Source organism: Palaemon carinicauda, chromosome 26 (assembly GCF_036898095.1).
Source record: "Palaemon carinicauda isolate YSFRI2023 chromosome 26, ASM3689809v2, whole genome shotgun sequence".
Classification (NCBI taxonomy): Eukaryota; Metazoa; Arthropoda; class Malacostraca; order Decapoda; family Palaemonidae; genus Palaemon; species Palaemon carinicauda.
Window position 1 is genome coordinate 83795272 of NC_090750.1, and position 13407 is coordinate 83808678.

Below are 13407 nucleotides of genomic sequence, written 5' to 3' on the forward strand. Positions count from 1 at the left end.
CATGACAGAAAGAACTGAATATTCAGCACCCTACTCTGGAAAAGTATGCCTCATGTAAGACAAGTTAACCTTTGTACAAACTATTTACAAAAGGCTAACACCTAAAGATAACCTTAATAAACACCTTTCTTCCTAAACCTCGGATTTCACATAGAATACTGTACTGTACTGTGTATGGTACTTACCTGTAATTCACCATAATGCCACAGGAATTACTAAGGCCACGAGGAGAACGGTCAGCTAACCAATTAATGCGCCATAAAACAGCTCCGTTCTTCAAGTGGAAATTTGCTGAAAAGACCAGTCATTAGAATTTATTTAACTCAATATTTTAAGTTGAAAGTAAAATTTTCTCATTAAAGAAGTTGCAATACATTTCTTCAGAGATATGTTATTTTTATTAGTAAAATAAATTTTTGAATATACTTACCCGATAATCATGTAGCTGTCAACTCCGTTGCCCGACAGAATTCTATGGAGGGATACGCCAGCTATCACAATACTAGAAGGGGGTGTACTTACCAGCGCCACCTGTGGCCAGGTACTCAAGTACTTCTTGTTGACACCTCCTCAATTATTCCTCGGTCCACTGGTTCTCTATGGGGAGGAAGGGAGGGTCGATTAAATCATGATTATCGGGTAAGTATATTCAAAAATTTATTTTACTAATAAAAATAACATTTTTCAATATTAAACTTACCCGATAATCATGTAGCTGATTCACACCCAGGGGGGTGGGTGAAAAACCAGTGTACAAGACTAAAGGATAGCTAAGTATCCCGTATTTCATATAATCAGTTATCCACAATAACAATGAAATAATAAGTACCTGGTAAGGAAGTCGACTTGAACCGTTACTCTGCCTTTAATAAGATCGTCTTCCTTACTGAGCGCAGCGTTCCTCTTGGGAGGCTGAATCAACTCAAAGGTGCTAAAGTATACAGGGCTGCAACCCATACTAAAGGACCTCATCACAACCTTTAACCTCGGCGCTTCTCAAGAAAGAATTGACCACCCGCCAAATCAACAAGGATGTGGAAGGCTTCTTAGCCGACCGTACAACCCATAAAAAGTATTCAAGAGAAAGGTTAAAAGGTTATGGGATTATGGGAATGTAGTGGCTGAGCCCTCGCCTACTACTGCATTCGTTGCTACGAATGGTCCCAGGGTGTAGCAGTACTCGTAAAGAGACTGGACATCTTTGAGATAGAATGATGCGAACACTGACTTGCTTCTCCAATAGGTTGCATCCATAACACTCTGCAGAGAATGGTTCTGTTTGAAGGCCACTGAAGTAGCCACAGCTCCCACTTCATGTGTCCTTACCTTCAGCAAAGCAAGGTCTTCTTCCTTCAGATGAGAATGTGTTTCTCTAATCAGAAGCCTGAATAGTAAGAAACTGAGTTCTTAGAACTTGGAAAAGAAGGTTTCTTGATAGCACACTATAAGGCTTCTGATTGTCCTTGTAAAGGTTAAGACCTTTTTAGATAGTACCTAAGAGCTCTAACTGGGCAAAGTACTCTCTTCAGATCATTCCCCACCAAGTTGGACAGGCTTGGGATCTCGAACGACTTAGGCCAAGGACGTGAAGGAAGCTCGTTTAGCAAAAACCGAGCTGCAAGGAACATGTAGCCGTTTCAGATGTGAAAACAATGATCCTGCTGAAGGCGTGGATCTCACTTACTCTTTTAGCTGTTGTCAAGCACACGAGGAAAAGAGTTTTTAATGTGAGGTCCTAAAAAGAGGCTGATTGGAGAGGTTCAAATCTTGATGACATAAGGAACCTTAGGACCACGTCTAGATTCCAGCCTGGAGTGGACAACCGACGTTCCTTTGAGGTCTCAAAAGACCTAGGGAGGTCCTGTAGATCTTTGTTGGTGGAAAGATCCAAGCCTCTGTGGCGGAAAACCGCTGCCAACATACTTCTGTAACCCTTGATCGTAGGAGCTGAAAGGGATCTTACTTTCCTTAGATATAACAGGAAGTCAGCAATCTGGGTTACAGTGGTACTGGTTGAGGAAACTGCATTGGTCTTGTACCAGCTACGGAAGACTTCCCCTTGAAACTGATAGATTCTGAGAGTGGATGTTCTCCTTGCTTTGGCAATCGCTCTGGCTGCCTCCTTCGAAAAGCCCCTAGCTCTTGAGAGTCTTTCGAAAGTCTGAAGGCAGGCAGACGAAGAGCGTGGAGGATTGGGTGTACCTTCTTTACGTGAGGTAGCCTTAGAAGGTTCACTCCTAGAGGAAGAGTCCTGGGAATGTCGACCAGCCATTGCAGTACCTCTAAGAACCATTCTCTCGCGGACCAGAGCGGAGCCAACCAACGTCAGCCGTGTCCCTTTGTGAGAGGAGAACTTCTGAAGTACCCTGTTGACAATCTTGAACGGCGGGAATGCATACAGGTCGAGATGGAACCAATCCAGCAGAAAAGCATCCACGTGAACTGCTGCTGGGTCTGGAATCGGAGAACAATACAACAGGAGTCTCTAGGTTATCGAGGTAGTGAACAGATCTATGGTTGGCTGACCCCACAGGGCCCAAAGTCTGTTGCAAACATTCTTGAGAAGGGTCCACTCTGTGGGGATGACCTGACCCTTCCGTCTGAGGTGATCTGCCATGACATTCATACCGCCCTGAATGAACCTCGTTACCAGTTAGCTTTCGATCTTTAGACCAGATGAGTAGGTCCCTTGCGATCTAGAACAACTTCCACGAAAGAGTCCCTCCCTGCTTGAATATGTAAGCCAGGGCTGTGGTGTTGTCAGAGTCCACCTCCACCACTTTGTTAAGCTGGAGGGACTTGAAGTTTATCAAGGCCAGAATAACCGCCAACAACTTCTTGCAAATGATGTGAAGTGTCCTTTGCTCCTGATTCCATGTTCCCGAGCATTCTTGTCCGTCCAAAGTCGCACCCCAGCCCGTGTCTGATGCGTCCGAGAGGAGACGGCGGTCGTGTTTCTGAACAGCCAAAGGTAGACTTCCTTGAGAAGAAAGCTGTTCTTACACCACGCGAGAGAAGACCTCCTCTCTTCGGAAACAGGAACTGAGACCGTCTCTAGCGTCATGTCCTTTATCCAGTGAGCAGCTAGATGATACTGAAGGGGGGGGAGGTGGAGTCTCCCTAACACGATGAACAGGGCCAGCGATGAAAGTGTCCCTGTTAGACTCATCCACTACCTGACTGAGCATCGGTTCCTTCTCAGCATGCTCTGGATGCATTCTAGGGCTTGGAAGATCCTTGGGGCCGACGGAAAAGTCCGAAAAGCTCGACTCTGAAGATCCATACCCAAGGAGACAATGGTCTGGGATGGAACGAGCTGAGACTCCTCAAAATTGACCAGGAGGCCCAGTTCCTTGGACAGATCCATAGTCCATTTGAAAATCTCCAGACAGCGACGACTTGTGGGAGCTCTTAAAAGCCAGTCGTCTGACGGAGCCGGACACAAGATCATGATACTGCTGCACAGTCTGTGAACTGTCAATCATGGGCAAGCGAGGAAGTACAGTGACAACCCGAATCTGTCTAGACTGTCTGGGTCGTACAGACAACTCCTTATCGGGTTGCTGAGGTTGCCGCACTGCGTCACAACAAGTCACTTCTGTTGGTTGTTGAACGTCTTCCCCGTGACACATTGACTCCGTAAACAAAAAATCCTCTAACAAGGACTAAGCTTGGACTGCATGTCTTGCAACACAGCTCAAGGTCTAAGGGAGCAGGTGTGGTAACAGACGGGATTAGCGACTGAAGTGGAACCATTACCTTTCCTGGAAGCATGTTATGCTTAAATAAAAGTCCATAAGAGGCTATGCAGCTAAAGGCTCCCTCCAAATGACAGAGTCCTCAAGGGAATATCAGAAGGAGGGAGAAAAGAACTTTCTCATCTACAGGGACCATATCCTAGAAAAGCTAAGTTCTCTCAGTGAGGGTTCACTGGTGCAAAAGCAGCAGACTAGAAGGCAACGTTATGAAACTGCTTGTCAGTCTAGTGAGTTGGCAACAACCAAAGATGTGTGACTGAGAAGCATGCGGTAAGGTATGCAGAGCATGTTGTATGCCGAGTATGCTGTATGCAGAGCATGCTGTATGTAGAGCATGTTGTATGCAGAGCATGCTGAATGCAGAGCATGCTGTATGCAGAGCATGTTGTATGCAGAGCATGCTGTATGTAGAGCATGTTGTATGCAGAGCATGCTGAATGCAGAGCATGCTGTATGCAGAGCATGTAGTATGCAGAGCATGCTGAAAGCAGAGCATGCTGTATGTAGAGCATGCTGTAAGGTAAGCAGAGCGTGTGCATGGCGTTTAACATTTCTCAGAAATTCCATGACCAGTGCTAGAGTGCTTTATGCATGCTTGCATGGGGTTTAAATATCAACATAATATTTACCTTACATTCATAACTCATGATTCATATTTTTTGCCATATTCTGCGATATTGTTAAAAATATATTGCAAGGAATACAAATATATTTTTAAAAGTAATACAAATAACCTCCATTATCATAAGGTTTGAAAATGGAGGTAAGGTATGCTGAACAGCAGAGTCAGAACGAGCTGGAACAACAATAGTTGTGGTTTCCTCTTCAAGACTCTGTTGAGGGAACACCTGAGGCTCAGTCTGCAAAGGCTGATCAAAGGAAGTAGCAGAAGGTAGGCGCATGGGTGGAGGAGGCTGACTCCTGGCATGAGTGGCTGAACCCAAGGGTTGCGCTTGCTGAGCGGTTGGCGGAAGCGGAGTAGCAAGTTCCTGTTCCTGTGGTGTGAGCGGAGCGCGATGAGGTAGAGGCTGCGCAGAACAAGGTAAATGTCTCGCAAGCTGAGGCTCCTGAGGCGCAAGGCTAAGGTGTAGTGGTGCTTGCCTTGTGGAGGGTTGAGCTCGCTGCAGCGAGAGCTGAGGAGACTGACTCAAGGACGGGAGAGGTTGTTGTACCTCAACCGAGTGTTGCATCACTGGTGGAGCAGCAAGTGGAGGCGGAGGAAGAGAGGTATAATCCTCCTGATCCCATTGTAAAGGTTGCCTTAAAGAAGGCGGAGGCTGAACACCACTGGGAACAGCAAACTCAGAACGTGGCTCAACATCGTACGCCTGGCAGGTGGTACTGCGATCAGGCGGAGCGAGCGCAGGCGGAGGGAGTGTAGGCGGAGGCGGAGGCGCAACACTCTCAGCCCGACACTCACGCATCAAGACCGAAAGTTGTGACTGCATGGACTGCAGTAGAGTCAACTTGGGGTCGGCAGACACTAAGGTCTGCTGAGGTAAAGCCTTAACAGCAGAGATCTGTTGCGGCAGAACCTTACTCCTCTTAGGCGGAGTGCATTCAACTGATGACTGAGGAGAGTCAGAGCTAACCCAATGACTGCATCCGGGTTGTTGAACTCTAACTTCGTACGTCTGGCATAGGTCTGGACTTTACGTTTAAGAGGTCTTGAGACCTGAGACCAGCGTTTTCTCCCCTAAATTTCTTCTGCAGACGAGCAAAATAAGGGCTCAATCGTCTGCGGGTGGGAGTGACGGTCTCGGTAAGACACGCCCACAACCACCGAGGATACTTCTGTGCGCCGATCAAGGCCTGCTGAACCCTTATGCCCTTCGACATTGCTTCTCCCCTGGGCTTGGGAGCTTGCAAGAGGTCCCGGACTGGGAGGACGACTGGCGCGCACAGAAGTACCCTCACGCACAACACTGACACACTTTGCGCTAATCACTTATCACTTTGATTTTCTGTTTGCACTTATTTCACTGAACTCGAAACTTTAAGTGGTTTGTGCCTGAAACACGCAATTCTATCCTTTCTCAAAAGTTAGTAATTGCGAAAACAGAATTACAATGTAACAGAAAAATCTAATGAAAGATAATTCAGTGGCTGGAAAGAGACTAAACACTAGATCACTCTAGAAACGTTTACTTTCTTCCCCTAAAGAGACTAGGGAGAAGAGCAAAAACGATAACGACGTTACTCGTACGCCTGGCAGGCTTGAATGAAACGTTTATCCTCCTCTTTCTCCCTCCGTCTCTATCTCTCTCTCTCTCTCTCTCTCTCTCTTGACTTAGAACCTGAGAGAAGAGCCCAATCATATATATCGTTAAAACATATTATTGTTAAAGGAAAAAACTGAAATATTTCCCAAAATGAAAAGTTCCTTTATTAGGATCAAAACCATTAAGTTAAGAAAGAATGAACAAAACGCTAGACACGGTTACTCTTACTGCAACGTGAAACCGTGAACATTCTTTCTCTATCGTAACGATAGAGTGCAAGTTGAACGTTCTGAACGTCAACAACTGCAGAGACAAAACAAAACGTTAGTTCAACTTTGAAAACAGTACGAGACTATCAAAGAAATTCTTTCAAACTCTGTGGCGGAAATAGCATAATATGTTAACAGGTAAAACCGAAATGACGGGCTCAATGTTAATTAACTTCGGTACCAAGAAAAGACCGCCTACTATTAGGAAGGCCAATATAAACAAATATATAAATTAATTTTAATAAGTTTATAATAAAAGGAAGTTAATCGAAGAGGCCTATAAGAGGCGGAGAGATATAAAATAAATCTATAACTTTTGTTAAGCAAAATTAAGAAAGAGAGTCTATACTCTCTTAGACACCAACACTTCCGTCTAAGGGAAGGGTCGGCCATTGAAAGGTGAAAGAGAGTTCATACTCTCTTCGTCACCATAATTAATCAAATTAATTCCAAAAGCTAACTAAGCTAATATAGAAGTTTCCAGTAAAGCGACAGCCGAAATCAAAGAGAAATACTTCACCAAAGTTGTGAAAATACTCCAAGAACATAAGCGTATCCCAGAACGTCTTGCCGGAAGCACGACAGAGGAATAATTGAGGAGGTGTCAACAAGAAGTACTTGAGTACCTGGCCACAGGTGGCGCTGGTAAGTACACCCCCTTCTAGTATTGTGATAGCTGGCGTATCCCTCCATAGAATTCTGTCGGGCAACGGAGTTGACAGCTACATGATTATCGGGTAAGTTTAATATTGAAAAAGGAAAGATAGCATACAAAATTTTTTAAATAATGATTTCTTGATAAATTAACTCAACGAATTAGAGCAAACAATGCTGTTTTTTTATTTTTCATCATTTTAAAGTTTTTTCCATTACAAATAAAACTATGAAATGGCTGACAGTGAACAAAAGAGTAGATCGGACTTTTCTATGCCATGTTTTTAACATTCAAAATGGGTTGTCACAAACACCTTTAAATGAAAACTTTGTAAACCAGCAAATATTCACATTCCAGAGGTCAAAAGTTTTGGGGAAAAAAATTATTTTAATTGAACAGTTTACCAAAAATAATTGTTGAACAGCCTCATGTCTATAGTTTTAAATCTACTGTAACAAAATACTTTTTAGATGCTTTATCTTGATATCATAGACTACCTTTTTTAGATCTACAGCCTGTATGCAAACATATGTATTTTAATGTGTATTGTAATTTAAATAGATTTTTCAGTAATAATATTTGACCTGCTTAAGTAGTGTAATTGAAGTCATTGTGATACTGTACAGCAAATGTGATTTTCAAAGTACTGTGTTAATATAACCTTTCTATGATATTACAGTGAGATTTGTGATCAAGGAACATTTACAATGATCTTTTCATGTGATATTCCTAACTCTCAATGACTTTCTGGTGATATTTTGTTTTATATCCTATTTATTACCTACATTTGTATTTATTACTATTAGGGCTCCTCTGTGTCATACCATTAATATTTGTTATAAGGACCACAATGGAAATAAGATCTATGGCTCTTTCTTGTGCTATCCTTGACCATAGAGTGCATGTTATGATGTATACTTTGCATTCTTGAGTTTAACCATGATTAACATAACTATTGTATTCTATCTTACTGATCTTACGTGTACAAAAATTGCTGAATAAATCTATCTATACATCCATTAAACAGTGATGACTTGTATTCATGTTGGCACTTCTGACTTAAAGTGTTGATCAAAATTCATGGTGCCTTCAGACAAGCTTCATTCCTAGTGAAATGTAAATATAACCAAGAGAAACCTTGAAATTATCTCCTAATACATTAACCTAAAATCAATACAGAACTGTATATTATGTATCTAAACTCCTATAGTAAGCAGTACTATAACCAATATTATTACTTTAGTATTTATATCTTGTGCATTTGCATCTATATACTTATAAAATTAAATAACTCATCATCATTTGTGCCTTTCAAAGATTAAAACAAAATATATTGGAATAAATGTAGTAAAAGTTCTCATTCTAAACTAGATTTAAATATAACTAAATCTTCTTTCAATAACATGCATATCCACTGAAAATCCAAAAATTAATGCTGAAGCTTAAAGCTTAAACATGCTGGCATACTTTGAACTTATCTACAAAAATCTACATTATCTGCATTTCAAAAACAGCAACAGGTCACTGGAATTACAGAAATACAAAAAGGAAAACCCTCAAACAAACACTAAGAAGAAACAACGAGCACTTCAATGGTAAGTAAATAGTAACTTACAAGGCATATAAATAGAGAAATCCTTTTAAAAATGAGTTTACGGCAATATGATCCTTAAAGAATGAGTACGTAATTCCCATGCTTTCTTACTAGAGCGAAAATTACATATGATAATACAGTAGTGTCATTTCACTTACCAACACTGTCTAATGCATAAGAACGCCTTTTTTCTTTATAGAGATAATATGCACATAATCTCATAAGAGGTGTCTCTAGGCCGCTAACGAGGTCGCTATCATCTATCCAACCATTTGTCGTAAAAAGCTTCTTCAGGCGGTCATACACTTCCAATTCTGAATCCACTTCCAAAAATATCTGGAGCGCATTACCTTCTGTTAACGTAAATATTCGAAGGTCCCCTGGAATAAAGGAAAAATATTATAAATGAATGTAAAACTGCCTTGTATGAAATGATGACTGATGTGAAAATGAGGTGGTAAATCATATTAACACTTTTAAGGTCATATATAGTTTACTTATATCAACATGGCTACTTGTAAATAGTAATGTAGCCCTATTACTAGACTCCACATTGAATAAAAATTTCTTTTCTCATAAAGCTTCAATTCTTACAATAACTTCATTTAATAACTGTATTTAAAAATTATAGCATAGCACTTGTATTCTGAAGAAAATTTACATTTTAATCAAAGCTACAGAAGTATAAAACTTAAATGAAAATTTTCTTGCAAAAAACAAAATTTAAATAGTGAAATACAGCAACTGCATTTTATAAGAATAATACATTTTCAAGTTCAAGACCTTCTCTTTTATAAAATATACGGTATATTCAAAATCAAATTAAGCATGCCGAAGTACAATAAACCTACCTCTGTGTGCTCTTGCCAACATTCCAGTGAGCCACTTGGCAAAGCCAGGTATTGGAGACAGAGTAGAAAACTGTGTCATAAACGGGAACTCGGCCTTTAATTCTCTAACTACTCGCTTAATGAGGTAATTTCCAAGTTCAATTCCCTGAAAATAATGAATATCATTAGTAAAACAAAATGTTAAACCAAAACTACACTACACATTCATAACACAATCCTTTAAAACACTGTACATATAATTAAGAGTCCACATTTCAATTTCAATATTCTCTCTGTTGAATCTAATTTTGCTGGTTTTCTCTTATTGAACAGGGTACTACTTTCAAGGACCTTGTAGGCACCCTGTAGGTAGTACTAAAGCTCCTCTGCTATTTCATTTTGGCTTCACCTACATTGCTTTGCTCTCTCTTAACATTTTTCCTACTGTAATGACAGCCTAATTCATGAACTGATCCTTATATAGAGATGTGAGACGAGACAGTTGCCAGGATGAACTACCTTATGATAACAAAATCAATCTTATCACATATTTACTTAGATCATCAACCATCCCATCCCGTGATACTACCTCTGTCCAATTCCATATCTCTATCTGCCATCTATACAGTGCATCTGTTTCTGTTACTGATGTGGCATCAGCCACTACACAGCCAACTAGATAGTCTGGTTAAACTTTCTAATAATAAAATGTCTATATTAATAGTTTGTCTTTTTTTCCAAACATCTGTATGTTAAAGTTAAAGTCTGCTACACTAAAATTTAACACATACTGTATTACACTGAATGGTGACATCTTTCCTACAATAATTAGGGAAACAATGACCTCTTTGATACTTGCCTTAGTGCCTAAAAAATTCAGAAAATACTTTTCCGATAAAGTATATTTTCTTTCTTGCTAATATCCCCAACTACTACAAAATATACCTCTTGGGGGCTCTGATCATTAATTCATCACAGTAACTTCCTCTTTTTGTGGACTCGGAGGAGAAGTTGGGTTGATTAGTGATAGAGTTTGGAAGGGTGTGTAAGAGAAGTAAGTGGTAAGAGTAAGGGTATGGGATGAATGTTAAGGGAGGGAGGTACTAGACTGAATGTCACGTTAAATGGAGAGTTACTTGAGGAAGTAGATCAGTTCAAGTACTTGGGTTCTGTTGTTCTTGTAAATGTAGGAGTGGAACCAGATGTACGTCAGCGAGTGAATGAAGGACGTAAATTGTTGGGGGCAGTAAAGGGAGTGGTAAAGAATAGAGGGTTAGAACTGAATATAGAGAGTTCTGTATAAGAAAGTGATTTTATCAACTGTGATGTATGGATCGGAGTTGTGGGGAATGAAAGTGACTGAGACAGAAAATGAATGTGGTCCAGGTGAAGTGTCTGAAAAGTATGCCTGGTATATCTGAATTGGATATGGTTAGGAATGAAGTAGTGAGAGTGAGAACAGGTGAAAAATTAATTAACAACTGCAGTTGATATGAATGTTTTGAGGTGGTTGGGCCATGTAGATGATGGAAAATCGTTGTCTGCTGAAGAAGGTGAAAAATGCAAGAATTGATGGGAGAAATGCAAGAGGATGGCCAGGGTTTAGGTGGATGGATGGAGTATAGAAAGCCCTAGGTGACAGGAGGATAGATGTGAGGGAGACAAAAGAGCATGCTAGCAATAGGAATGAAGTGAGTGATTGTGACGCAGTTCCAATAGGCCCTTGGTGATCACTGAGGTAGCAGCAGTAGGGTAGTCAGCATATGAAGCTTTATGTAGTGGATATCGGGGGAGGGTGGGCTGTGGTACCCTAGCAGTACCAACCAAACTCAGCTGAATCCTTGTCAGGCAAAGAGGAATAAAGAAAAAAAATTCCCTTTTGTTTCTTTTTTTTTATATCGGCTACCTCCAAAAATTGGGGAAGTGCCATGATAGATAGATAGATAGATAGATAGGGCATTTGGTATTGACCACTGTTGCCAGCTGACATTACAAACTTTGTGGAAGATCTACTTAAGTGTACGTTAGTTTTCTATACAACGATAAAAAGTAATAAGGTTTCTTCAGTACAGTATAAATATAGGGCTATCAATAAAAAAAAAAGTCACAATATAGATATATGGTTATACTGATCAATTACCAAACATTATGCTCAAAATTAAGAAAAATATTATACATTTGAATTATTTCAAATAGGAATATCAACATAAAGCAAATACAGTGAACCCTCGTTTATCGCGGTAGATAGGTTCCAGACGCGGCCGCGATAGGTGAAAATCCGCGAAGTAGTGACACCATATTTACCTATTTATTCAACATGTATATTCAGACTTTTAAAACCTTCCCTTGTACGTAGTACTGTTAACAAACTACCCTTTATTGTACAGAACACTTAATGCATGTACTACAGTACCCTAAACTAAAACAGGCACAAATATTAAAGGCAATTTTATATCATGCGTTTCCTAAACACGCTAAAAAGCACGTTAAAAAATGGCAACCAATGTTTTGTTTACATTTATCTCTGATCATAATGAAGAAACAAACTGGAGGTAGAGCTTTGCTTATTACCCAGACATATTTCCCATACTATTCCCTTAGAACTACATCACATCTTCCTACTTTAGATATATATATATATATGTATATATATATATATATATATATATATATATATATATATATATATATATATATATATATATATATATATATATATATATATATATATATATATGTGTGTGTGTGTTTGTGTATATATATATATATATATATATATATATATATATATATATATATATATATATATATATATATATATATATATATATATATATATTTATATGTACAGTATACACATATACATACCTACATATATACATAAATACATGCATATATATATATATATATATATATATATATATATATATATATATATATATATATATATATATATATATATGTTACTGTATATATATGGGTTATGGAAAAAATCCGCGAAGTGGTGAATCCGCGATGGTCGAACCGCGAAGTAGCGAGGGTTCACTGTAAAGACAATATAGAATTAATCAAATGAATAATCTACGCTGGTTTGAAGCCAATACTCTACATTTAGCATAAAAACTGCCAAACTGGCTACTCTACTATTGACAGTATTCCAGTATGTTTATTCACCCAGTAATTTTCTTCATTACTTAATTCTTAAATCTGGTATTAAACCTTCTCTTATAAATACTTTTTGTGGAATCTATAAAAAAGGTGAATACTGAAATTGAACTTTAATTTCACTTCAACTCTTTTTTTACCTATAAACTATTAAATTTCACTCAAATTAGTCTCCAAAAACCATAAATCTTTTGTCCAACATGACAGATCTACACAGGATCTTTCTTTTCTAACTAATAACAGGTTGTAGCTCTTAACCCTTTTGCCCCCAAAGGACATACTGGTACGTTTCACAAAAGCCATCCCTTTACCCCCATGGATGTACCGGTACGTCCTTGCAAAAAAATGCTATACAAATTTTTTTTTCATATTTTTTATATTTTTTTTAGAAAATTCAGGCATTTTCCAAGAGAATGAGACCAACCTGACCTCTCTATGACAAAAATTAAGGCTATTAGAGCAATTTAAAAAAAATATACAGCAAAATGTGCTGGGAAAAAAATAACCCCTTGGGGGTTAAGGGTTGGAAATTTCCAAATAGCCTGGGGGTTAAAGGGTTAATCAAGCCACTGTACTCAACATTGTAGTATTTATGCTCAGTTAGCCAAGCGTCCTGTTTACAGTTTCATGTATGTATGCATTTTCATTTTACTTGGCTGCTTTATACAGAATTTTTTGATGGTACAAGATCTTTGCCTTCCACCATTTACTCTCACTTAATCTTAATTCTTTAATGACCTCCATTCTCTCCTGCTTATATTCATGCCTTTATCATTCAAACTTGAATTTCAATGTCAGGATACCAGAGAACTTCAAATCAAGCAATCAATCAAACATGAACCTATTGTATTTAATACCCTCTGACAATGGTGTTTCTGCCATTGCATCTGGTAACATTTCACAACATTCTTGCT

At 39.0% G+C, this 13407-nt stretch overlaps 1 protein-coding gene across 2 annotated transcripts in view; it reads right to left on the minus strand.

Annotated features, from left to right (window-relative positions):
- The window catches only part of LOC137619640 (malonyl-CoA decarboxylase, mitochondrial-like), a 44488-nt gene that overhangs the window by 6399 nt on the left and 24682 nt on the right, over nt 1-13407 (minus strand). For both annotated transcript variants that reach the window (XM_068349842.1, XM_068349841.1), the window contains exons 8-10: nt 9350-9494; nt 8657-8878; nt 186-291 (exon numbers count right to left, since the gene is read on the minus strand). In XM_068349842.1, the coding sequence (XP_068205943.1) occupies nt 186-291; nt 8657-8878; nt 9350-9494 (473 nt within the window). The remainder of the gene's footprint in view (nt 1-185; nt 292-8656; nt 8879-9349; nt 9495-13407) is intronic.